At 46.0% G+C, this 27,701-nt stretch overlaps 2 protein-coding genes across 4 annotated transcripts in view; one reads left to right on the top strand and one right to left on the bottom strand.

Moving 5' to 3' along the window:
- The window catches only part of LOC139050899 (neprilysin-1-like), a 284,773-nt gene that overhangs the window by 109,399 nt on the left and 147,673 nt on the right, over window positions 1–27,701 (bottom strand). The window lies entirely within an intron of this gene.
- Window positions 176–27,427, top strand: LOC139050750 (juvenile hormone acid O-methyltransferase-like). Of its 2 annotated transcripts, none has more exons than XM_070527463.1 (4): window positions 176–205; window positions 17,197–17,840; window positions 24,610–24,766; window positions 27,014–27,427. In XM_070527463.1, the coding sequence occupies exons 2-4, from the start codon at window positions 17,313–17,315 to the stop codon at window positions 27,175–27,177; spliced, it is 849 nt and encodes a 282-aa protein (XP_070383564.1). In that variant the 5' UTR covers window positions 176–205; window positions 17,197–17,312; the 3' UTR covers window positions 27,178–27,427. The 2 variants fall into 2 exon arrangements, with proteins under 2 accessions (XP_070383564.1, XP_070383563.1); XM_070527462.1 differs by lacking the exon at window positions 176–205 and adding an exon at window positions 8,262–8,376.

Genomic DNA, 27,701 nt, shown 5'->3' with positions numbered 1-27,701 from the left:
TCTGGTAACTTCATTTCACATTCTTATTTTCCGACGTTCACAGCAGCTAACCGACGGCATTAATACAAGCGTGACGTATTTCCTGTTGCAAGTTTTCGCTCAGTGCCCCTCTTGTTGAATTTCTTCCTCTATGGCTCAGTGTTGAAGCTGACGTAACCAGGAGCACCCAAGGGGAGGAAAGCACGCGTGACCTCATTGACATGCGGTAAGCGATGCGGACAGCGCATGCTATCTTGGAGGTAATGTGCGGCAGGTGCAAAACTTGGGCGAGCCGAGATGGCTGACGGCTTCATGTGCATTGTCTCTCCGCGCACCTAGTGCAGTAGGTAGCGTAATCTCAAGTTTCGCGTACTCCTTGAAGTGAGAGGCAGCGTGAAGCGTTCGCTGTTAGCTGCGGGCGCTTTTCCTCACGGCACCGTTGGGATGGCGAGTATTCGCCGCTAGCGAGGGCAATACACCGATGCTTGCCTATGCGCTCGTGACACCATGTTTGTTAATGTACCTAGTAAGCGGTTGTTTACTCTAACTCACACGGCCAATAACACTACGAAGCTGAACTCATGTAATTCTTTATTACTCTGCTATTGCCATCACTGCATCGGCTTTCCGGGAAATACGCTGCTATTTTTTTAAAACCTCGAAGGCCAGGATGTTTGTACTGCAGAGTACTGAATAATTTACGATACCATGCGCCGCTAAACCGAGCTGAGTCACCATTGTTACAGCGCTTAACGTGGGTGCATTGCTCCTGGAGTCATCCGAGTTAGGCACTCGGGCGTTTATGACGTGCGTTTCCTGCGACAACTGTTTCGCAGCTCTGTCGCCACTGGCGGGAGATAAACAGTCCTTGTCAGTCCTTATGGGCTTTACTATAGCATAAAAACACGTCAATAAGACAACAATGCCGCCACTCTTCTAGGGAATAATCCACTTTACTCAGCGGCTTCAATCGCCCTTAAGCATGTGCTATTTAGAGAACGTCATTGCGTGTTCGCCTACGTTCGAAACGCACCTTGACCGCCTCTCGGCCGTTCATGATACATTTCACCATGCCGGGCAGGGCTCCAGTTGTGTTCGTCAAAGTGCCATTGATGATGTCACGGAATTACCATCTTTAAGAATCTCGCCATTGCTAGGGGAGTATAACATGACGCGAACGGAATTCCAGCCGGGAGCGACTTTCTGTTCCCAAAGTCTTACAGACATGTTCATTGCTTTTGGGATTATGTTTTTGTTTTCAACGGTTCGTGAAGAATTTTCGTCATTCCTCTCCTTGAGCTTTTCACATTTGAAGTTTCTTTTCTTCTGAGGTCTCCACCTCATCACCTTCCTCGCAGCCCTCCTCATCAGCCCCAACCAAAATCCACACTAATGCCAACCGGCTCTATTCGCTGTTTTGACGCAATGCTAACATCGGCAGAGTGGTGTTGCATTTAATTTTGCCCAATAAGAATAATTTCGACTAAGCAGTTCTTCCCCAATTAGGTAATTGCAACAGATCATTGAAATACTTGTAGGACATTGTGTCATCCTTGACGCAGTGATCTGTGGAGTGGGTAAGTTGGCCATTCAATCGATCATTCGTAGCGGGTGTTAAATATGAGCGATCGGAAATAATGCTTACGCATTATTTGACAAGTCCCACTAGGGAGTTCATTTATTCGGATTTTTCTGTAACGTAAATATTGTAGAGCACAAAAAATTCCCTTATAGACCAATCCAAAAGACATTTACTGGCGCTTGTCAAATGTCCAAGAACATATAAAAGCAATTAAAGGGGGTAGCAGCATCGCTCCGGCGTGTGCTCGTTTTATCTTTTGTGCATTGGGAGGGCTAATGTGCCATCCTGGTGTTATCAGTGCGAAACGTAGACGAGACACGAGACGAGAAGACGCTGTTAACGCCAGGATGGAAAACCAACAAGCCCAAGCTGCTGTTCTAGTGAAATGTGCCATGCGACGGCCGGATTGAATGATGGTTTCGATATTGTGAGGCAGAGATTTGTGGCGAGCTTTGATGAAGGCCGTGTCACTCCGAAGGCGCTTCCACTTTTCGGTTGCCACAGTTGGTTGGAGGTCACCGAGTCCAGAGACAACTTCGAAAGGTTCACTTTCATATGGTCCCAAACATGCTCCATAATTTTCATATCAGCACTCTTCGCGCACCATTGAAGTTGCATTACGTCTCGCTTGTCCAAGAGGCGTGCCAATTCCTTTGCAGTGTGAATGGAAGAGATATCCTGTTGAAAAAAATAATACCCTTCCGGATGCGGTCCATTCAGCACGTAGGGAGTCATCTGACGCTCGTGCAATGTGCAGTAGGCAGCACATGTGAACCTCCCATCAATTCTTACCCGTGCACCGAAGCCGTCGTGCGAAATCTCCACCCATACGTTCACAAACGTGCGTGCACTGGTGGCCACCTTTTGGATATACTGCATAATAAAGCGTGTGCGTTCTGTCCGCCAGATTCTCTTCCTTTGGCACCATGGGTTCGAAAATGTAGATTTATCTCAGAAAGCCACATACTTCCACACTTCCTCGCTCCAGCTGCGGTCTTCAGTAGCAAACCTCAGGTAAGCTGCTTTGATGGCTGCTGTGACAAGAAGTTTATGAGCCGCCACGCGACTTGGCAACCCTGCTGCCCTGAGCCTTCCGCGTACCGTGCCATAGCTCACATCGTCCAACCCAAGAGCAATTGGAACGCACCCTTCGCACTCTGAAAAGTCTTAACGTCCACCGCAGCACCACTGCAAATGTCTTGGTCATTCGAACTTGATCCACGTAGCCTCTCGTGCGGTACATCGTTTGTGCGTCCTTCATCTCGGCAAGCCTGGACAATCCTGTTGACGGTCTTCAAAGGACTGCTTCTCACTAGAGCAACATTGCTCTGCGTGTAAACTATTTTAGACATTTCTATGATATCTTCACGCGGTTTCAGAGGCACTCGAGACATCGTTTGGCTGCGCAATCAGAGTTCACTACTGTGCGTTGGTGAGTGCAGCATTCCACACATGCGCTTCTGAACCAGCTCATCACGGATCGACAAAACAAATTCACACAAGGGCAAGCGTACCGCCCCCAGTCTTTTCATTCATAATTTATTCGCCCGTCGTCATTGGTTCGAACGCCAGCACACCGGTATTCACGGTGCCACTGGTAACTCGTCGCGTCGATTAACATAAAAGGATCGGTTTAAAATACGAGTCGAGGTCCGAAAGTCCCATCAATCGGTTGCCTGAGAACAAAAAATCGCATGACACCTACACACTTCTCATGAATTGTGAATGCGAAAGCATTAGTGTCGTACTGAACGCCACTGAGTGGTCCTTAGAGTTTTGCGCTTCGAAATTTGTTTCCGAGTTTTGCGGCGTGGTATATCATCGAGTTATGCATCTAAATTGGTGCGGTTTTTTTTCCTTTGAACAGTTTCTACATTAGCATGTAGGCTGTAGACCGAATTCTTTTGGATGGTATTGCTGAGAAATCAAGGACCCCACATGCCACCGACGTCCTGAGCGACGAGAGACCGAGGAAGCACCCTCGAAAAACATTTGCACCCTTTGGGGTGCATATTCGCCACAGAACAATCGGCGTCGTCCGTCTTGCCCGCATTTCCTTTTTTGAAAGCTGCGTGCCCGGTACTTCCAAATCACGAACGGCATGCGCGTTACCAGCATGACAGAGAGTTCTCGACGGGAAAGTACCGAGTGCAGCGTTTTTAAGAAAGCAAATCCGGGCAAGACAGATGACGTGGAGTCGCGGCAACGCCCTCTCCACTCACGCAACGCATGGCGCACTGGCGCTGCGGCAGCAAGTGTTCCGATTCGCTCGCTCTGCTTCGTCGAGGCGTGCTCGTGACATGACGTCACAGCAAATGAGAATTTAGGCGCCATTTCGCTGCTACAGACGCCGGATTTTTCGCTCAATGTGCCATTTGATGCTTGCGCATCAAAAATAAGAAGTGTGAAAAAGAATCGACACGCTGCAAGCCTCTGCGACACACAATTGTCTTATCGGTTGTTGTCGGCCAGTAAAATGCAGGAAGCAACCGTTTTAGACAAACGCAGGCGTGGTGAAAGAGCCAACAGTTAGCGGAATAGCAACTTTTCCTTTCCCCTCTGCTTTCAATAGCGTCATCCACGTATCACCCCAAGTCGGTATCCAAGCTATTTGTCACGCATTCCTGTGTTCCCGCTCATAAAGCTCACGATATTCAGCAAACCGCACCAACTTGCCCAGTGTTGAGATCTGGTTTTTGTGCTCATGGTTTGGTCACACATGGGTCACTTGCCTACACCGCCAGAATTTTATGACGGTGTCCAGGCAAATCACGAAGCTCAAACGTTTCGCAAAATTCCACCAGTGTTGTCGGAGCATTTCGCAGGGCTCCACCTCCAATCTGGCGCGATGCCCCCCCCCCCCCTTCTCGACTTTATAGGCTAGAGTAACTGTAGACTTGACTACAAGGCAATTGAGAACGTCTAGACAACACTGTTCCCACTGAATGCGTTGACCTTGGCCCCTATATCAATTAGTGAGCTGTCCGTGATGATCAGCTTGTAGTGATTTGAGAAGCTTAGTCGTGACAATCGTCACCGTTTCCACATAATACAGCGGTAGCTGTCCCTTCAAAAGGAGACGTCCCTGTTCACCCGTCAATAGTCAGCGCCGGGCCCCGCCTTCATGTAGGCGGGTGGTGGTCAAGCGGTCGCTTTGTGGGAAGCAAGCAAAGGATGGCCATTGCCGTTTTGAAATGCAACAACAGCGACAAGTCTTGTGGGTATGGAGTTCGATGTGTGCACTGCCACTTTATCTCGTTATAAAATACTAAAAATGCCTTTTCACATTCCATCGACTGGCACCAGTGAACATTAAGGCTGCGTTCACACTTGGTGTCGGAGCAGGCGGAAGCGGAAAAAACTTGACAAAATCCGTCCGCCTAGGCGGAGAAACGGACGGAAAACCAGGCGGCGAAAAAATCGGTCTCGGACCGATTTTTTCGCCCAGGCGGAGCGGAAAGACGTTCCACTTTACCGGAAGCTGCAATCGCATGTAAACATCCGGTCGTAAAATTTAACATTTTCCATTGCTCATTGTCTATTTTTAGAAAAAGCAACTAGCCAAAGCTATCGAAACTATGTCTCGTTTATATTCCGTAGTGGACGAAAGTTAAAAACGACACGCGCAGTTGCGCGAAATGGTAGCTTTTAGTAACTGATGGGTCAATGAATGAACGTATGTCTTGAAATAGTGTGATGAACAGTGCCACCACGCGGACAAACGTACGCAAACTAGATAGATGTGTGAGAAAGCGGAAGTGGTTTCCGCTGCAGTGGCGAAACAAATGTGAACGTTTTGTACATGCGCGAAAAAGATTATCCGGCCGCTTTGGCTTTTCCGTCCGCTTGCGGTTTGCCAAGTGTGAACGTAGCGTAAGGCTATTAAGAGTGCGAATTTAAAACTGCTATCTACGTAAAGCTATATATGCGAAACCGCCTTGAGTGTATGTTTCGTTTCTACTGCAAATGCTGACGCAATTATTGGAGGCGTCGATTCCCCTGCTAACGCGTGGAGCCGCGCTTTTTAATGTGATCCGTCCGTCCGTCCGTCCGTCCGTCCGTCCGTCCGTCCGTCCGTCCGTCCGTCCGTCCGTCCGTCCGTCCGTCCGTCCGTCCGTCCGTCCGTCCGTCCGTCCGTCCGTCCGTCCGTCCGTCCGTCCGTCCGTCCGTCCGTCCGTCCGTCCGTCCGTCCGTCCGTCCGTCCGTCCGTCCGTCCGTCCGTCCGTCCGTCCGTCCGTCCGTCCGTCCGTCCGTCCGTCCGTCCGTCCGTCCGTCCGTCCGTCCGTCCGTCCGTCCGTCCGTCCGTCCGTCCGTCTGTCTGTCTGTCTGTCTGTCTGTCTGTCTGTCTGTCTGTCTGTCTGTCTGTCTGTCTGTCTGTCTGTCTGTCTGTCTGTCTGTCTGTCTGTCTGTCTGTCTGTCTGTCTGTCTGTCTGTCTGTCTGTCTGTCTGTCTGTCTGTCTGTCTGTCTGTCTGTCTGTCTGTCTGTCTGTCTGTCTGTCTGTCTGTCTGTCTGTCTGTCTGTCTGTCTGTCTGTCTGTCTGTCTGTCTGTCTGTCTGTCTGTCTGTCTGTCTGTCTGTCTGTCTGTCTGTCTGTCTGTCTGTCTGTCTGTCTGTCTGTCTGTCTGTCTGTCTGTCTGTCTGTCTGTCTGTCTGTCTGTCTGTCTGTCTGTCTGTCTGTCTGTCTGTCTGTCTGTCTGTCTGTCTGTCTGTCTGTCTGTCTGTCTGTCTGTCTGTCTGTCTGTCTGTCTGTCTGTCTGTCTGTCTGTCTGTCTGTCCGTCCGTCCGTCCGTCCGTCCGTCCGTCCGTCCGTCCGTCCGTCCGTCCGTCCGTCCGTCCGTCCGTCCGTCTGTCTGTCTGTCTGTCCGTCTGTCTGTCTGTCTGTCTGTCCGTCCGTCCGTCCGTCCGTCCGTCCGTCCGTCCGTCCGTCCGTCCGTCCGTCCGTCCGTCCGTCCGTCCGTCTGTCTGTCTGTCTGTCTGTCTGTTGATCCGTCCGTACGTCCGTCCGTCCGTCCGTCCGTCTAGTGATCGATATATTGTATTACGCCATCGTGACGCCGTCGTGATCCCTTCAGTAACTGGATATATCTAAGAATATGCATGAACTGAAAGACATGCATTTCACGACATGTATATTATGACATAAATTGCATGATCGACATATATTACATCAGATTCTGGATATGCATGCATGATATGGCACGAATTTCAAGTCATGAACGACATGGTATGTCTGGACATGATTCAGATTTCATGATGACATGAATTGCCTACATGAACTGACATGTCGTGGTTCATATGACATGAATTACATCACGTTGAACTGCAGTAGAGAAAGTGGACGTTTGGCTGGGTGCCTCAATCCCGTCCGCGGCTTTGAAATAAACACCTCACGTACGAAACAGAACATTCCAAGTCCGAATGCTCGAAACACTGATGTTCGATCTGATTCGAAAGTTTTGCTTATAAGAAGCGCCTAAAAGTGTGTTTTCCAGACCTAATTTAAACATTACAGTTACCGGGTTATAGTAAATTGAACATTTTATAGTTCTGTGTCATATATAGCTGCCTTGTTTAAAGCACTAACCCACTTAACTTCGTTAAAATGACTTATCGGGCTCAATAATTTGCAGTCCCTTGCTAGTAAACCTATGTAAACACTATTCCTGCGGCGATACTTTCTACAAAATTCAGCACAAAGCCCAAATACAAGGGAAAAGTGATATAAATACGTTTGCAGTAGAAGGACTCATCTACTACTAGACCTACACTACAAGTCCTACTTAATATCATGCGTGATTCGGGGGCTACAATCATTCATATAACGTTTTCTCTCACTATGCTTCATGAATGTCTTCCCAGAAATAAACGAAAGGAAAGGTGACTGGTGTCGATCGGGTTGTTACTTAGAGCTCTAACGAAATGTGAAGTTCAGGCCACTTTAAAGTTGGGTTAAAGCAAAGAGCTCATGAATAAAAGTGTGCGTTAATGCGCTGTTCTGGAGAAAAATATAAAGGAAGCTTGGAGGCCGACATGCCCCAGTCAAACCCCAAAACAATAAGAAACACCGACAAGCGAAGTAAAAGGTATACGGATGAGTGGGTGCAGGCAAAAACAAATTTCATAATTTCAATGCAGGCCTCAGCAGGATATATATTGTTTTTCTCTTTATTACCTGAGCCGGATACGTCACATCTGCGTCCAACGAGGGCAGTTAAAGGAACGACGACATCAAAAAATATACATTTCTATCGTAAACATAGTTTCTGAATGTTTCGATTTCTCTCTCTCTTTCTCCCTCTCTCTCTGTCTAGACCAATGCCACTGCTGAATGAAAAAGACTGGACGTTGGTGGACAGAATTTATGATATCTTTTGCTACCATGTACCCCTGCCAATGATGCGTGCGTGGCTCTTCACACGGACAGATAATTATTGTAAAGGTATTTCGACTCATGGACAAGGAAAAAGAAGCCTAAAGTCTGCCTCTCCACGCATATAACCTGGTAGGGGAGGTAGAGGCGTATCGGACGAGAAGTGGCGATCGAGCAACCGGGACTCGTTGAGAAGAGCCGGAAATAACGCTTACAAGAATTGAAAGTTCAGTCAGGACCACGTGCCGACATTTTCACAGCTGTTAGCACCAAATGCAAATGCCCTGCCCTGTTGGTTGAGCGACATTTAAGTTCGAGCATACTATGTTTCATCGTGAAGTACTCGGCGGCTCACATCGCGTCGCTTTCCATAGATCGATTTTAGCCCACTTGTTTAAGCGTGGCCGTCAAGTATACTAGAAGAGGATTCGGTGTGCACATTCAGGTGAGCCGAGAATGTCTCCTTTTTCTACAGATTAACTTCACTGTCACTAGTTGTTTATATCTTTAATAGACTCATAGTATATTTATGATGCCATCGCTGCACTTATAGCCCTCAGATGCAGCCTCGATACAACAAAATTTACTTCATCTAGGCCTTGCAGAAGCATGTTAAAGCGAAGTACAAATATTTTGTTCGTTTTCTTATAATAAACTGATTTCATAAAATATGTTATACCACAGCTGTACTCATAACGCGGATATTCCGACTCGAATTAAAGAAAGCCTCGAGAACTCATATTTTAGTCCGCACTGATACAGCATTCTTTTACAGAACTATAGTTTCGTTAATTTCCCGCTAAGAGGTATGTCACTGGGAGGAATATGAAGGTCTAACTTTAATTTTTCTTGAATTTGGCGGCGATATTCTTGCGCCCATACTTGAGCGTGGCGTCACACACTTGAAAGTTCTTTGTCTCGTAATTGGGCGATTACGGTACAGCACAAGTTGCCGAAATTTGCTAAATTTTTGGTCTTTAGCTCTTTTGCAACTGCATACAATGCGGTCGACATTTGCCAATAAAAGAATTACCTGTGGGCGCAAAGCAAATCGCCGTTCAACTCCACGAGGTCACGGCGTGTTAGTGGGAGAATTTTAAAGCGCTGTCCGAACCAAATTTTTTCGTTTTATAGACTTTTCCTGCTTACAGAACATACTCGGTAATTGTGGCTTGTTCTGGTATTGTGAAAAAAAAAACTATTTTTTTAATCAAGATTAGCACGACGTTATCATGTAGAGACACGATGCGTCGGCAAAGCTTGGTGTTATTAAAAAAAATTTATCTGGGGTTTTACGTGCGGGAAATCACGATATGGTTATGAGGCACAGCTGCTGTGCCACCACGGCAGCCCTTGGTGCGATGCGAACTTCGAGAATGAGTCGCTTCAATCTTATGACGTGCACAGGCCACGTGGCCTCGTTGGAAATGACAATGCGTGTTTGGCCCTAGCTAGGGGTCAACTCTGGTTTCCCTACCGAATAAATATAAAGCTCAAAAATGCTTTTATGAGACAAACCGTGGAACGGTTTGAATGAAATTTGTTGCATGGGAGAGAAAAACACGTCATGTTCTGGCAACCCTAGGAAGCAGCATTAGTTACGATATAGAAAGTTTTACAAAAAATTGCTCTGGATCAGCACGATTTGAAACAGTAGAATCACGAAGTTTACAAATGGTTTACTCTGCACCGAAAATCCATATTGCAGTTTCTTTTGCTGCTTCTATTATATCATCTAAAGCGGACAATTGTGATAAATGAATTTACAGTTTATGGGACATTCTTGCAATGTCTACTGGGGTTTTGCAAAAGTCCTGGTCCCAAATAAGCGGTACATCCCATAGCAGAGCTCAATACGTCAATTTCGACCAATTCTGATGTATTATTAGATTTATCTTGCAGAATTGTCATGTTTTCTTATTACTGTGCCACACTTCTGTAAATCTGATTCTATAATTTCCCGAATGTTTACAGTTTTGAAGAATTTAGTTTGAAGAATTATGGCATAAACAGAAATCTGTTTGGTACAGTCACAATATATTAACTTTGCTCTTCAAGTGCAGCAAACATCACGAAAATCGCTGCAATGGTGGCTAAGAAAAAATATTCCGTTCCCGTGTATTTAGAGGGGAGCTCCCGAGCTAATTCTTTCTGTCTTTTAACGTTCAAAATGGTTATAGGTGTGTAAGCACTAATTTTATTGAGGCCGACATATTATTTTGCTTCCATTACAGTGCAAAGCTGCGCTTTATTGCAATGTTTTTAACACCAGCAGCACAGTGGAAGCTGTAAGTGGACGTTACAACCACTTCGCCGAGGAGACAGCACAGTCTTTTCTTGTTTACATAATTGCTCCTGTTTATTTATTGTGATGTTCCGGCGAAGAAGAAGAAGACAGAGGAGACAAGAACAGCAGGGGGGAAGAGAAAGAAGTGATCAAGATGGATACCTGTAAATAAATGAGTGTATTTTAACTCGTACTTTATATTTGGCGCAGCCGACCATGTGGCTCGAAATAACGTTGGCAAGAAGAACAGATGGGCAGACGACCGTGAAGACCTACCAGCTTGACGGCGAAGATCCAGTGCTTCTTCAGGAATCAGCGACTTCATCGGAACTGCTTCGCATCATCGCTGAGAAGAGTCAACTGAACGAAGCAGCCCTCGTTGAGAAAGGTGTGGTAAGAATCGATGCTTCTATGTCTGAATTTGAGGTTATGTTTCCGGGACATTCAAGGATAGATTCCAAGAACGAGACTGAGCACTCGCATAACGCCTTGTTGCAAGCGCTGTTTCAGCAGCAGACCACGCAGTATGAGCAACAGCGACTGATTTTCGAAGCAGTTAGCGACTCACTAAGAGCACAGAAACCACATCAAGAAGAGTTCAAGCCCGATAGTTTCGATGGGGTGTCTAATGCCGCCAACTTGTGGCTCAGATTTTATGAATATGCATGTGCGCAAAACCACTGGACGTCATTGGACGACAAAGTGTGTAACATGCGCCGTTTTTTATCTGGCAATGCCAGAACATGGTGGGACATGCGAATCGCAAGTCAATGCCGTGATTCATGGCAGAAGTGGAAAGATAGTTTTCTTTCTGCTTTTGAGCGAAATCCGGTTGACAGATGGGACGACGCATTAGCTTTCAGACACAGAGAAGGGACAGTCATGGATTATTTTTTCGAGAAGAGACGTTTACTCTACATTGCCGACCCTAATCTACCAGACTCTGCAATCCTTCCCCTGATAATTCAAGGCATGACTAACGAATCGCAAAGAGAGGTTTGTGTACACCGTCCAACCTCCACGGATGACTTACTTGCTTGCCTTAAGTATGTGTCCAGTGATTTTCTGATTCACGGTCCCATCAAAAGGCATAGTACTCTACCACTGAGCATTGACGCACATGGCGAAACGGTAGAATATTTTAATACCGAGTCCGACCAATGTGACACGATGGAAAATGTATACCTTCTGAAGTCAAATCCCCTATTTGTTAAAATGATGGTAAATGGAAAATGTCTGGACTCCCTGGTTGATACTGGAGCATCTGTAAGCCTGGTAAATCAGGAAATCATCCAACCGAGCAAGGTTTATGAAGGAAGAATAGTTAGTGTTCAAAGCTATGATGGAAAAACTAGAAGGTTGCAACACTGGGCAGAAGTAGAGGTTGAATTTGGTGGACATCACCTAAAAGTAGATGCCCGTGTCATGCAGGGTGTTGATTTCCTGTTTCTTTTATCTCGGCCTGATATGAAGCGATTGAAGATGAATATTTCTTGGAGAGACGAAGTGACTATTGACGGATCATTTAAGCCTAACTTGCGTGGAATTGAAAATTCACATCGAAGTTAGAAATGCTGATGAGATACTGACAAATTTTCCCGAACTTATTTGTGTTGAGACGTACCCGCCAGCAGCAGATGTCTTCGAGGTACCGTTTAAGCTTCGTGACGTCACAGTAGTGCGTAAAAAGCCGTACAGTCTTTCCCTCGAGAAAAAGACCTGGCTAAAGGCCGAACTGCAGCAAATGCTAAATGCCGGTATTATAAGGCAATCAACATCCACTTTCGCGTCACCAGTCACCATAGTACCGAAAGACGATGGCTCATTTCGCCTTTGCACAGATTACCGGCAGATCAACGGCCAGACTGATTTGTTTCCTTTTCCCATGCCCCGAATAGACGAGATCATCAATGAAACTGGTGGATCAAATGTTTTCTCTCGGATCGACCTCTGTAAAGGATACTGGCAGGTGCCACTACAAGAAGATTACAAGCAGTACACTGCTTTTGTAACACCTTTCGATGTGTACGAGTACAACCGCTTACCATTCGGTTGGAAGAATTCTGGAGCTTGGTTTCAGAAAATGATGAATGGCATTCTTGATGAGTTCCTGGGAAAGTTTCGTAACGTATACATTGACGACATCATCATATACTCACGTACAAGAGAAGAACATGAAAAACACCTCTCGTGCGTGTTAGAAGCCCTCAGCAAGTCAAAGTTAAAGATTAACAAGAACAAGAGTGAATTTTTTCAGACAAATGTTGTCTTTCTAGGAAGTGTTTTTGACGGCAAAACTAAAACAACCAAAGAGGAGTCTATACAAAGGATGAAGAAGCTCGTCAAGCCATATGACCTACACTCACTCCGTGTTTTCCTCGGACTCGCCGGTCATTTTCGTGCGTTCATTAAGGATTACGCTGCAAAGACAAGATGCCTCACCAAGCTGACGCAAAAGGATGTGCCATTTATCTGGAGTGAAGAGTGCGAGAAAGCGTACGAGTACCTTGTTGAAGCTATATCGTCGGATCCTGTGCTTGTGCTACCTGACTTCAACAAGCCTTTCGAGCTGTGTACGGACGCTTCACAATATGGTACCGGGGCCGTTCTATATCAACGAGACACAACGGAACAGCAAGGACGCCAGCTCAAGGTGATTGGCTATTATTCTTCTACGTTCTCAAAAGCTCAAGAACATTACACGACCACAGAAAAAGAGGCTCTGGCTGTTGTGATGGCACTCCGGTATTTCAGAAGCTACATAGAGGGTCGTCATTTCCGGCTTTTCACTGACAACCGAGCGTTAACCTACCTCTTGGGATTAACCCAGCCCAAGGGCAGAGTGGCGCGTTGGATCAGTGAAATACAACAGTTCACTTTCGATGTAAGCCATCGACCTGGTGATAAGCTTCCTGACGCAGATGCACTTTCCAGGCTTCACATCACAGAAGTGAGAACATCTGATCATGAACATGTTTGCAGCTTGTGGGAAGGCACCGAAGATCTGACTTGCAATAATGGCAAATTTTGTGTGCCAGGAACTTTGGTGAAAAAGGTTTTGAAGCTGTACCATGACAGCCCAGAGTCAGGAGGGCATGATGGATTCTGGAAAACTTATTGGAAGATAAAAAGTCGATTCATCTGGAAAAATATGAAGGAAGATATCAAGAACTACGTGCAAACATGTCACCAGTGCCAAATTAACAAGGCCAAGTATCGTCCAAGAGGGAATCAAATGGTCATCGCTCATCATTCCCAAGTCCCATTTGAAGTAATTCATCTAGATTTTGCCGAACTAAAAAAGCGAGGAGAGGGAGTCAGTAAGACTCAGGCATTCCTTGTCGCAATAGATGAATGCACACGCATGGCTGCTGCAAAGCCAGGAAAGGAAGATGCCAATTCTGTTTTGACGTTACTGGAGCGGAATATGTTCAAGAACACCAAGGTAGTGGTCTCCGACAACGGGCCAGCTTTCCGCAGTAAGAAGCTTCAAGAATGGGCCCGTGATAGAGGAATTGCCCTGAGATTTGCCACACCCTACCATCCAGAAGGAAACGGCCTAGCTGAGAGGCTCATTCGGGATTTGAAAACATTCATCGCAATTTACCATGATTTCCATGGAGGATGGAAGTGTGCCTTGGAAGCAGCAGTCAGGCACCACAATCATTCTCATACCATGGGATTAGGATGCACGCCTAACTTTGCTGCATCAGGCGAAGCAACTTGGCTACCGGCCGACTACGACCTTGGAATCGTTGGGAAAGTAGATCTGCAGGAAAGGCGCAAAACAGAAGAGGAGCTTTCACGCTACAGATCAACAATGAAGAGACACTTCGATCTGCGACATAGCCCAAAGATGCCTGTAATAGAGCCTGGAGATACAGTTTTAGTCCGGAGGAGTTTAGATGGACCGAAGTCCAAATTTTCTGGGCCCTACACAGTGATAAAGACCGTCAAGCAACAAGGAATCTTGAAATCGCTACACTATTTGGGACCGGAAGGAAAAACTGAAATAGCAACAGTGGGAAATGTCATACCCTATCATCCCAGGAGGGATGAAAACCGAAGTCCGGGAGGATGTGATGTTCCGGCGAAGAAGAAGAAGACAGAGGAGACAAGAACAGCAGGGGGGAAGAGAAAGAAGTGATCAAGATGGATACCTGTAAATAAATGAGTGTATTTTAACTCGTACTTTATATTTATTAGGGTGAAATATTGTGTGCCTTATTGTAGGCACATTGCGATAGGTAAGTAGATTCCAATCTCGCCTCGTTTCATTAAAGAATAAAAGAAATATATCAGCGATAATGGAATCCAACCTCTGCCGTCGAGCGCAGCGCCATGTGCTTCAACCATTAGGATACGATCATCTATCTATCTATCTATCTATCTATCTATCTATCTATCTATCTATCTATCTATCTATCTATCTATCTATCTATCTATCTATCTATCTATCTATCTATCTATCTATCTATCTATCTATCTATCTATCTATCTATCTATCTATCTATCTCTCTCTCTCTCTCTTTCTCTTAATTTTATTATTAATCAGGCCACAATCTCAGGCATACTTCCCTCGTTCAAAAGACTAGCAGCTCTACGAAATATTTGGCGCGTTCCTCTCATGCCACTTTTTCGTCTCCTTTCTTCGTAAGATCTCGCACTTTGGGGCGCTGTGTTATGCGTCGCTTGCATTCGGGAATCTACCTACCTTCCGCAGCAGAGCCCTCGTAGCAACTAACGTGATGTATGATCTGTGCGACGTTTATCACCATTCATGAGTGGCTCACATTGATCAAGTTGCAATAATGATTAGCCGGAATGCAAACGCCTTCGTCGTTTTAATATAGTCCTCGTGGCGTAGACATAGGTGCATACGATTGTATAACAATCTGCCTCACATTACGTCACAGTTTTTGTTTGCCTAACTTAAGGCCGTTCAGCACACATACAGAAACCCGGCATTCGTCATGTTATATAAGTTCGTGTCGAGCGTCCTCTGTAGGAATCGTGCCATTGCCGTCGAACAATGCACGTCAATGTGGTCGTCGTCTTGCTCTTACCGTCACACATACTTACGCTTGCGTCCCCCCCCCCTGCTATATACACACAACTTTTGAATTACACGAACACGTTGGTCCACCTGCTCACGCTTTGCGGAACGCCAAACAATGCTGGATAGCTAGCTACCAGCAAAAACGCTTCGCAGAACACCGCTTCCCACGGTGCGTGGAATGTGCAAAAATTAATTAATTAATTATTTTTATTTATTTATTAATTTTTGCAGCATTTTACAACATGCGAATACTTTCATTCCTGCTGTTTTATCTTTTCTCCCTGTCCCCTATTCTTGAGCGAACCTTTTTCTGTATAGGAAGCTTGCAACTTTCACTGAATGTACAAGTGAAGCAGTGATCCTTGTGCCGCGCCGAAAGGTCAAGAGCGCAAAGACAACATAAGAGTGAACTCGTATTGGTAGGATGACGGAGAAAAATATAGAAAACGCGTAGATTTCAGTCCATTCCTTTGCGTCCACTGATGCTTACTAAGCGACACTAACTAAGGCTTTGACTAAATCACTAAATTCCTTCGCAACTTAGCCAGACCTCAGAAAACGAGAATTGGCTAAGATGTTTGCAATGCGAAGTTATAACTGCAGTCTTCAGTTTCCACTTAAGTATCAAGGCATCGAAAGGAATCGGCTTTTTCTCAGAACCCGTGATGCACGTATTCTTGATCAAGGGTCTACACCCTTTCACACAGCAGGCAAAGAATTGTATTTTATTTTTCCTGAGAGCTGCACGTCCTAACGAGGCTCCACAAATACGGTCTAACGTTTCTTTGCGTGTTTGATCTAGTAGCACTTTGCACCTAATCTCCCATCCTGCATCCGGAGCATATTGACAGGTGTACTTTTTTATACGTTTCTTAGGGACTGCACTTCGTCCGCTAACAACTTATAGTTATCTATTAGTTCAAAAACTTACTCGAAGGTTATCGATGATTCTACCTGTTGTGTCAATCGTCAACAAACCACGTGTAATCAGATTGCAGGCGCGACGCGAATTGACTAGTATTTTCTGGAAAGAATGCGGGCTCCAGCGATTGTATATATATGCCGGTACCTTCAACGAGTCGTGTATAAAAACCGATGTGCCTGACCCACAGATGAGATTTTTGACGACCGCCGACTTTGCTCGCTGCTATGGTTGCGCCTGAGTGTTACTTACCCGCCATGGTTCCTTTGTGGCTGTGATGTTGTCCTGCTAAGCACGAAGTCGTGGTATCAAAACCCGGCCATGGCTGCCACATTTCGATGGGGGCGAAATGCAAGAAAACCTGTGCATTTAGATTGAGAGGCACGTTAAAGAACACGAGATGGTCAAAATTACTCAGCAGTCCCCCACTACGACTTGTCTCATAATCAGATCGCGGTTTTGGCACGTGAAACCCCATAATATTTTTTGTTACATGTTTTGCTGGGATCAAGTTCTCCCAATTAAGAGTTAGTCACATGATCAGCACTTGTCGCCCCTGTGTTTTTCACCGTCACGACAACTTGGCAATATAGCATGTCAGGCCATCAAACATTGTAACGTCTCCAATCTCTTAAAGAAGGTGACCTCTCTCTCCCAGGGACAACCCACCAATGTAGTGAGATGTGCACAGCTGCAAATCAAACAGGATTTGTACAGATGCACAAGCCAATGACGCTCGCTGTTTACTGCAACGTCATTACAGAAACAAACTTCTTTCCATGTGCACATCTCTTGGGAACTCTGGGCAGAAATTAATCTGGAGACCCAAACTTGTATGTACATCATAACACGCTGTGAATCCTCAAATTACTTTTTTTAAGGTTGTCAGGGAGCAAAGTTTGTAAAGCATTCCCTATTTGCTGTCACGAAGCTAAATGCGACGCCTTTTGCAGCAGGCTACCAAAATTTCCCTGAGCAAACCATATTTCCTTCACAGGTACCGAGAACCTCAAGTTTGCTGTAAACGCGCAGCTGCCACATTGAGAGCCCTGAAAGGTCAACGAGCAAAATAATTCTGACGGTATTGTTTTTCACCTTTGGTAGCAGACCAACATGGCTACCAAAACGTCTGGAAACCTCAGATACAATTCGCAGTCGTACGCTAAAAACGACGAGCTCCAGCGTAAATTCAACCTCAGGGCTGTGGACTTCTTCAACTTTGCTTTTGTACCGGCTAACACCGAGAGCCAGCAATTCTTGGACATAGGCTGTGGCACCGGAGACTTCACCCGAGACTGGCTACTACCAAGATGTCCGCCCTTTCGAAGACTCGTCGCGGTAGACGCGTCGGAGGAGATGCTGGCGTATGCTCGCGAAAACAGCGCGCACCAAGACATCCAATACGACTACCTCAACATCAGCGATGACGTCAGCGACTTTATTGAAAAGTACGGAAGATTCGACCGCGTGTACTCTTTCTTTTGCCTCAACTGGCTCAAGGACCAGGCGCAGGCCATAAAGAACGTGTCTCGGCTGATGACGCCCGCTGGGGAGTGCCTTCTGCAGTTTCCCGCTGTGTCACCCACGAGGGTGTTGTGGAGGAAGATGGCACAGCTTGATCATTGGAAAAAATTCTCGAACGTGAGTAACGTACTCGAATATGAAAGCTGTGTTCTTTATTTTAGCTCTGCATGGGTGCGTATAATGGGCCTGTTGCCTCGGCCGGGGAAATCGGAATGCCTTATTCCCGACGCCTCTGGATATGTTTGTGAACGTGTAGAATACCTTTTATTTTATTCTGTTTCCCTACAGCCAGCCGCCAATATAACAGTTCATGTCACACATCATTCACAAATTACGATGCGCTGTCTCTAAATGCGCGAAAAATTACAAAAGTTACATAATTTTATTCCACGATGCCGCAGCTAGACTCCAGGGAAGGAAAATCGCGGCGGAAGATGATCATTGCGCGTACAGAGTGAGCAGACGAAAAGACGGAGTAAGGATCGAGATAGGACAGAGCATTGATAAAAAAGGCGAGTTGACATTGCAGAAACACAAGGTCTTCCGGGGCGCGGTAGTAAACCATATGCTTCCATGTTTAGACACCAGAGCCTTCCAGATGGGCCCACATTTTAGACTGTGCTATCTGCAGGATCAGCCTGCGTTTTTCGGGGAATAAAGCAACACTCTCAGTGCCGGTTTTAGATCCGCTCAATTTTAACTAGCCCAGCTGGGTTTCATTTCATCGTTTTTACAACTTCTATTACTACTCTGTACATAGCTACACGCTAAACTTATGCATCTTCTTCGTTCCAAGCTTTATTATTGTTCCAAGTGCACTAGAAGACCTCAAATACTGTAATTTTCTGAGGCGAAAGTGGTCAGATACCAAGAACATCAAATCCATCTGCAATGAACCCTTCGTTTACAATTGATACTTTATTATTATTATTATTATTATTATTTATTATTTATTATTATTATTTATTATTAATATTTATTATTATTATTTATTATTAATATTTATTATTATTATTTATTATTATTATTTATTATTTATTAATTATTATTATTATTATTAGTAGTAGTAGTAGTAGTAGTAGTAGTAGTAGTAGTAGTACCCAGGTAGCACAAAAGAGATACGTAACGTTTTCGTAGCGTTTATCCAAGACGATAAAAACGGGTTAAAGAAGACACGAATGAGAGAACTTCGGCGGGAAAACGTCGTATATCTCTGCTAATGTCCGGCTTAATTACCTTCTTGAGACGATCTAGAACAGGTCTGCAAGACGTATTCGAAAAGCTGGTCTAGAAATAGGATTGGGAAAGACACAAGTAATCCCTTTGCCAAAACTATTCGTAACCAATTTCTAAACGTTTTTAGGAGGTTATCAAAAAACTGGTCTAAAAGTGGTCTTGAAAGGTTTACGATCATCTGAAGCTAATTTTCGCGGGTGACGGGTGCGATCAGACATCGTTGTTCAAAACACGCGTTTAGTTTCGCCTCACGTGACTGGCCTATGCCGCGCAGACGTCGTCAGCCGCACCCGTCGGCACGGTCTAGGCCAATCGCGTGAGGTGAAACTGATCGGGCGTTTCGAACAACGATCTCCAATCGCGCCCCAGATGAGTAGAAGCGTCGTGTTGACTGTAAGAGCCATGGCGCAGTGCCAAGCACTGTTCCCCGCATGGCCGGCGTATCCTCTACCAAGTCCCACGAAAATAAGCCTGTTAGGAATAATGAATCCTTAATACCACCTTTAGTAAGCTACGATGCTTACAACCAAAATGGGAATGACATCCTGCAAAGAACAAATGGTCATGACTTGGCAGGCGGCAAGACCGAGCCCTTCATGCCAAAAGTGAATGAAATGAGAACATTGTGACCAAGCAAAAACACTTTATTAAAATGTAATGCTTATGCAAGCTTCGAACAAACTGTGTGAGAAATGCAAATAGAAGTAAAAGTACATCAACAATGACAAAAGTCGCAGAAAGGATTCGTAATGAACTCGAAAGTGAACATTCACTAGCACATAAACAAAATTCCAAGTACACATACAAAAATGAACAGAAGAACCTGGAGTGTACTAAAGTTTCTCATTTATCATAGTAAAGAGCACGTGCTATTAGATGGACTAGAGTTATGCAGAAGGGACATTCGGAGCGAATGGAAGTAGACTGAAAAATGCAAGAGTATGAGTCGGATGGTAACTGCCTCCAAGCAATGTTACCAATCAGCTAGAAGCTTGGAAAGAGCACAAAAAGAAATACCACCGCATACCATCATAAAATAATCCTGTGACAGAAATAAAAAAATGGGAACAATGCAAAATTGGAAATATCGCCTTTAGGATATATCAAAGAAGGTAATGGCGAGAAAAATAACCATACAAAAAAAGCAATAAAGTGAAATTAGTACAGAATACTTAAACGGGGGATTCAGTGTAACAAGTGAACACTACTGTAGTACAGCGAACAATGAGACAGTAATGCTGCATCTTGCCACTCCAGAACGTGAGAAATGAATATGCAAGCCTCATATTAGTAACTCACATAAACATGGAAATAAACTGGAATGCACTGGAAGCTGCATTTGTGTAACAAAGGAAGCAATGGTCGTAATAAATAGTAAGTGTTTTATCTAAAAAACCCTGTACAAGAGGCAAAGTTGTACCTCTCTGGCAAAGACAAAGTTGCAACGAATAATTTGCAAACCAGCTAATACATTAATTAGCACACTGACATGTCACACTTTGCGCACATCTTCAGTCTCCTAAAGTAAAAAAAAAGCACTCTGAATGAGAAAAACGTTTAACACATGTAGCCCAGAGCAAATTCTTTGCCAGTTCACCCACACTTTCACATCCAAAAACATTTGCCACAAAGTCCAGGCACAGTTCCACTGATGTTTACCAATTCACCCCCACTTTCACGTCCAAAAATATTTGGCACACAGTCGAGGCAGAGCTTCATAGATAAACAGCTTGAGCGCACCCTACTGATTATTCTGCAGTCCCACCGGAAATAGAACTGCCGCACAAGTTGGTAGTGGTTTAAATGTAGACACACTTGCTGCCCTGGACAGGTATGCTCAGATATCTGCACTGGTGCTCCGTTTTGTGAAGTAGACACATTGATGCACTACGCTGGTAGTTGAAATGTTTTGAATGCACAAGTATTGGCTTCACCAGAAAGACTTGCCGACATACCACCACTGGCATATATATGCACCTGCTCTTCACTCAGTAGCATTGAACTTAAAGTGTTCCCTATGTGGGAGCCATGTGTAAAACCGGCGTCACGCGACCACTCTCGATCGCCATCACGCCCTATCCGGATTGAAATTATCGATGCGACTGGCTCACTGTCGTAGCTTGCGCAAAGGAGCCAATCACGACCGAGAAATTCGATTTGTAACGGATTGGATAGCGGTTAAAAGAGCCCCGTGTGAAACCGGTATCAAATAATGCACAGGCGTACGCTAGGAAAATGTGTTGCACAAGGACAAAGAACTGCGGCATGCCCTGCTGTGCGAAGCGCGCGAACAGAACACATATAAAAAAAAACGCGCGAGCGCTTCGCAAACTCCACGCGCACACATTGCACCCGCACGAACTCGGCAGGCCGCCGACTAAGTAAAGCGCGAAGGGCGCACAGCGTACATTCCGACACATGTCCCAAACGGCGAACAATCGTACTACCTGAAGCATACTCGACTCACGTACGCAGTATCCACAAGCGAGTTATGCAGCGTACATGCTGCATCCATTCGCCAAGTAGTAAAATTGATAACAAGTACAAAGCTACATGGAACTCAATACATTAATACCATTTGAGGCGTCAAATAAAATAGAGTTGGGCCGTTTAATATATTGGACACAATATATGGACACAAGTGGTACCCCGTAAGACCATGAAATACCGCTCACGTGGGTAAAGGGGGCGAAAACACAATCGAGAACCTGAAGCGTAAACGATAAAAGCACGGTATATATGGTGCACGCAAAATTCTGTAAGTGCGCTGTAGCGCGAGGGAAGAAAATAGGGCGAGCACTTGACCTCACCTTTTGGGATACCGTACTAGTACTGAATCATAAAAAAAAGCCTGTTTGAACCAGTTATCTTGTCTGCAACACTCTTGCTAAACGGGAGACTAAAATACCACGATGACGGCTCTATTGCGGAGATTGGCAAGGTGCGCAGAAATTTTGCCATCTTTCTTCGCATTCTGCAAAATGCTTTCTTGTTAGGATCACGCATAGCGGCCGATCCCGACGCTAGGGACACACAGGCACGATTTCTTCCCTCTAACTTTCGTCCTTATACTGCCCTTAACGCCTGAATTACGCGTCAGTGAAAAGGCGCCTCAAATAACATGACAATGAACTTGAAGAGCTGATTAGTGCCCTCCACTCGGCGCCCTGCAATTGAAAACACTACTGAATTCGAAATTAAAACTACACAAACCGATCGCACAACCCAAACTAATCACAGAATGTCGTTTTCTTGACGGCAAAACACTGCAACACTTACATGACAAAGGGCAGCGGCAGCACATTCAGAACAGCCGCAAACATGCCACAGCGCAATGCAAGTGCGATAACGCAACTATGCCAGGCTTCACGAATAACGTGGCCGCCATGGTCCGATAACAATTGAAAACACTACTGATTTCCGAATTATAAAACCACACAAACAATTTCGCACAACCCAAACTAATCACAGAATATCGTTTTCGTGACAGCAAAACACTGCAACACTTACATAGCAAAGGGCAGCGGCAGCACATTCAGAACAGCCGCAAACACACCACAGCGCAATGCGAGTGCGGGGACGCGACGCCGCCATGACGACGCGACTATGCCCGGCTCGCCCGGCTGCCCGGCATCACGAATCACGTGGCCACCTTGGTCACATGATAACTAAAGAGATAGAGCGAGTCATATGAAGTCGTTTTCAAAACGTATTCACCCCTCGTTTTTAAGCCGCCTGGCTTCCAACGTTATCCAAACGTATTCACCCCTCGTTTTTAAGCTATCTTGTTTGGAACGTCTTTGATGCGTCGATTTTGGTCAAAAATCCGTTTCTGACGTTGAATCCCTTAATACGACGTTTTCAAGACTTTGTGTGCTACCTGGGTGGTGGTGGTGGTGGTGGTGGTGGTGGTAGTAGTGGTAGTAGTGGTAGTAGTAGTGGTAGTAGTAGTAGTAGTAGTAGTAGTAGTAGTAGTAGTAGTAGTAGTAGTAGTAGTAAGAAAAATATATACATTTGACAAGAAAGGGAAAGCAAAGAGCAGCCTGGCAACTGCCACCCAAAGGGGTACAACGCCTGCCTACTCTTCCGAAAGGAAGAGGCAGAAATATAGAAAAGGAAGACAGGGAGAAAGAATGGAAAGAGGAAAGAAAGAGCCCCAAGATGAGAAATCTCTAACGATAAAGTAGAACACGCAGTACAGGTCACTGCAGGTCGCGCCAAGGAAGTCTGTTAAATTTAAGAAAAAGTATCGAGTTACAAACGTGAGCCTGACTTATAGTCGGATACAACTTTAGAAAAAAGGGGAGGCCCCGCCCAGATGACCGAAGCGGCGAAGTCACCGGCCGTCCGGCGCATGACGTCGGTCCAGAATGCGCGCCCATTGGTGCACCCGCCTCGGAGGAGTAAACGCCCCCTTTTTTCTAAAGTTGTATCCGACTATAGTTAATTCTAGAAAAGTAAAGAAAGCGCGATGACCTTCATCATGGCGAGACCCACAACCACTGGGGTGCAAACATTTGTCGAGTGTCGAAAACAACAGCCAAAGGAGGTGATAATCCCTCACTAACGACATGCGCTGCGCACTGAAAGCGGGACACTCCATTACCAGGTACTGAAGTGTCACGCAGCAACCGGAAGGCGTACGTCAGTTGTTAGTGAGCGCTAAGGCCTGTCTCGCTCTTTACATTGCCTCTTCGGCTGTTGGTTCTGTGCTTACTTGTAAAGTCACAGCTAGCCACAAGAAATGCGTAAGGATCGTTTCTTGCGTATCTAGGTACTCCCTAAAAGCGAGCAATTAAACTTTTGTACAGCGTGCGCCAAGTCGTGCCCCGTCTCTCAAAATAAAGAAAAGATTTGAGACAGTAGATAAGACGACATGCACAGCTTGATTAGTGGCTCCGGGCATTAGGAAAATAAAACAACCCATTTCTTCATCACTGCTGACAAAGCCCGGCGCGCCGATCGTCCCGGCGAGCTTCGTAGTGCCTTTAATAATGTGGTCGTGTGTAAGCAGCAGCTTGCATTCTCACGTTAAATGGAGATAGTTTGGGTGAGCAGAGGGATCAAATGAACAGCAGCTCAATGTACTCGGCCTTTTTACAACGAAGCTGTCTGCCTCTACCATCCAAGGAAATTTTCGTGTCGTTGGCGTGGTAAGCAAAAACTCCCCATACGTGGGCCGTTCCTGGAGATAGTGAAATGCCGGGCCGACCCGCGGTGGAGGCATGGGGGGGGGGGGGGGGGGGGGGTGTAACGGAGGTGTTAAGCACTCCCCATAAGTGGCCTATCCCGAAGATAGTGCAATGCCGGGCCGACCCGCGGCGGAGGTGAAGCAGGCGTTAAGCACTCCCCATACGTGGGCCGATCCCGAAGATTGTGCAATGCCGGACTGAATCGCGGCGGAGGTGTACTTCGCCATTAAGGGGCCCACATACACAGCTTCGCTGGTCATCCTTCACAGAGTGGAAGGGCACTGAGTTTTTTTTTTGCCACTACTGTGCAGAACTGGCGAAACAAATGCCTCGTGACTTACGAAACAGTGTAAATGAACGGGGAATCAGTCTATATAGCTCGCCGTTGTCTTATCTTCAATGTCAATTTGCGTGTGGCCATTTTCTGCGGTAAAGCGACGTTGTCTCTTCCTTTTAAGATGTTCGATGGATTCACGCCCAAGAGCCATGACTTGGAGGACGACATTGCCAGACTGTCCTACATGCGTGAGCTCCTTGATTCTGCTGGCCTTATGGCCAACACATGTGAACTTCTGTACGACCAGGTTGATTACGGAAATCCTCAGGCGCGCATCGGTAAGTCCTCGAGGCATTCGACGCTCGTACCTATTCGAGCTATGGTCATGAGTACTATCTACATAGAGTGTGTTTCAGAAATTACAAATATCTCTCTGCATCGCTAAGAAATAGTAAATATCAGCACCGTAATTTCCTCCGATTGCTTTCACCACGGCAGTGTACGCATTTAAACGACTCCAGCTGTTCATTTGAAAGTGAATATTAACACTAAAATAATCATATTTTAGCAACCGTACTCATATGATCGATCAAATTAACGAAACATGGGGCCCTTGGTCCAACAAATCTTTAGCCGCTTCTGAACTTGCGAATGCTGACGAGGCTAATTTGTCAAGAGTAATTCAATCAAATAAATCAAAACTAAAATTCCAAAGAGCGCTACTTCTACGTCTTATGCGGACTAGCATCAGTGACGTCACTGTATTTCTCCTCGCCATCGAGCGAGCACGAAACGGGAGGCGTCCCTCCCGAGTGAAGCAGAAGCAGTCCCCTCCCTCAAGGTCTCAGCTAAGGGGCTCCAGAATTTCAGTTTCAGTTTAAAGGGGAAAAAATTGCCAAAATTCGTATCTCAGGACAATTTACGAAACTTTTCGGATGACAGGCTTCAAATCTCGCAATATATAGGATAGATTCTTCTCATTCGAACGACGGCAGTGATGCCCCTGTAGTGCCTCTATAATGGCTATCTCAACAAAATTTAGTGACCTTCAGAGCCATCACGGACGTAATCTGCACGTTCTCACCGAAGCCCTGGTCATAGCATCCCATCGGGGCTCCCACGCACGCTGCGTGGATGGCCGCTCTTTGACTGACATTCGATACCGACAACGCCATAAGCTTTCATTGCGTAGCCCTATAGAGCCTCGCACCTGACCTCCAACGCGGTGCCAGTAAAACGCGATGTGAGAACTAAAAAAAAAGTCGCAGGTTCGCCCGAGAGGCGAAGCATCGATTGCGATAGCAAATTAGTGGACGAAGTAAGTATAGTAGCTTTGTCAGCCGCATAAACTTGCAAACATTCGCTTACTAAATGAATTAACGAGCGGGGTGTCAGCGCCCAGAATCCAACATGAACACATCACACTCGATGAGCGCGGACACTCGCTGTCAAAACGCTGGTGTGAGCAAGCACGGCAGCGGCAGCGAGCGAAGACAATTTTCTGTCGCTTCAACGCGAGAATGGCGAGAATACGGCGCGCACAAAGGCATAAGCAGTCTGCAGATCCCTTTCGAGATACGGCGCACGTGACCGCGCGCGGCCGTGCAAAGCGCGCACTTGTGGGTGGAGTCAAAGCTGCCCTCCCCCCCCCCCCCCGGTCTTCCGCGCTGCCTTCCCACTTTCGTTCCTTCCGTGCGCGAGACAGGGCCGCGATCGTCAGTTTTCCTTGCGCCATGTCCCGAAATACGCGCTTGCTGCCGGAGCCCAACGCTACCGCCTCTCACCCACCCGTCCTCCCAGAGCAGACGGCGCGTCTGCTCTCCGCCTTTCTCCCTCGAGCGCACCAGATTGAGCCGCGATGGACGGCCCTCCTCGCGTGCTTTCACTCGCACTTTCACTCGCAGCCTTGGGCTTTATAAGGAACATCACGGCGACGGCGACGACAACGGCAGACACGCGCCTCGAGTGTCGATATAACTGCTACCGCAAAAAAATTTGCGATTACTGCCTAATGAACCTACCAACAAAGTTTTCTCCCTGAGTGCCGTATACGCTAGTCAACTTTACTCTTACAATTGCTGATAGTTGCGTTTCAAAGGAAATTGGGGGCACCGACTCTCATCGGTGCAGGTTGCGTTGCTGAGAGTTCTTCGATAACGACAAGGCCGACGCACGCCCACCTTTTGCTGACGCTTTCACCGCACAGCAGTTGCAGAGCTCTCCCATAACAGCCTCACTGCAAAAATAGCGCAGTGTAACCACACAGAGCGAACTCAAACAACCTGCTCTTGTTAAAAGTAGCGACGTGTGTATCCAGTGTGTCTTCTTGCGTCATTGTGTCCTTCTTGAACGGTAATTCATCTTTCGATGATGCTTCATCGAGCCCCACCTCGCTACCCTGGTCACTACCACTACCATCACCCCCACAATCTTCATTACAATACCATCACCATCATTATTAACTATTATAGTTATCTCACAAGTCCGTAGGTGCAGAATATAACCTTCTGACGTTAGAGAATTACTATCCGCCAGTCAGTTGACAATCCCACACTTCCTTCTGTATATTTTATTTTTTGTTCCAGATATCCTGCTCTCCCTCAATCCTGTGGCGGCCGCACTATCGCCTCAAGAGAACGAACTCTTCCGCTCGGATGTCACCAACGTGGTTTCGAAATGGAAGAGCGACAACGACTCATCGGCACGGCCCTGCATGTACCTCGTGCACGCGAGAAAACGAAACGAATGAGTGCATTACAAGCGAACAATGCATTAAAGTTTCGTGCATTGTGTTTTTGACTGGCGTTCGCGAGCGGTAAATGCAATTTTCATTCGCATGACTGCGAATGGGGTAGTGATTAGATAAGTAATTCGGTGAAGTGCCAGAAAATAGTTCGTTATGCCTGCTGTTGCATGTAACTAGGCGTCCAATCTGAGAACTTCAAGTGGAAAGAAGAGCAAATGCGCGCTGTACTGACTTCTGAATTTACTTATACATATTTGGGGGAGAAAGGGTCGATCAGGATGCGTACAGTAAACCCTCCTTACAAAGAAGTCATCCAGGCAGGAAATGCACTTCTTTAGAAGCGGTGTATGCTTAAAAATGGAGAGACTATAAAATTGACATAGTATGTGGAGACGCACACTCCATCATCTTCAGAGCTCGTGAAACCTTTACTGAAACATACGCGCTCGAAAGTGCGAATATTTAATTGGAGAAATTCTAGCAGGCAGCTGTGTGGTTTGTCGATTATTATCACGCGGGGCAGCCAC

The sequence above is a fragment of the Dermacentor albipictus genome, chromosome 10, assembly GCF_038994185.2.
Source record: "Dermacentor albipictus isolate Rhodes 1998 colony chromosome 10, USDA_Dalb.pri_finalv2, whole genome shotgun sequence".
Taxonomy (NCBI): Eukaryota; Metazoa; Arthropoda; class Arachnida; order Ixodida; family Ixodidae; genus Dermacentor; species Dermacentor albipictus.
The sequence above is the reverse complement of the archived record's forward strand: the minus strand, read 5'-3'. Positions and strand labels throughout refer to the sequence as shown.

What these genes read in the sequence shown, in the direction of transcription:
- LOC139050750 (XM_070527463.1), top strand. Translation starts at nt 17,313, where the DNA reads ATGGCTACCAAAACGTCTGGAAACCTCAGATACAATTCGCAGTCGTAC. An exon ending in ATTGGAAAAAATTCTCGAAC is followed by an intron (nt 17,841 to 24,609) that starts GTGAGTAACGTA and finishes CTTCCTTTTAAG; the next exon opens with ATGTTCGATGGATTCACGCC. An exon ending in AAATCCTCAGGCGCGCATCG is followed by an intron (nt 24,767 to 27,013) that starts GTAAGTCCTCGA and finishes TTTTTGTTCCAG; the next exon opens with ATATCCTGCTCTCCCTCAAT.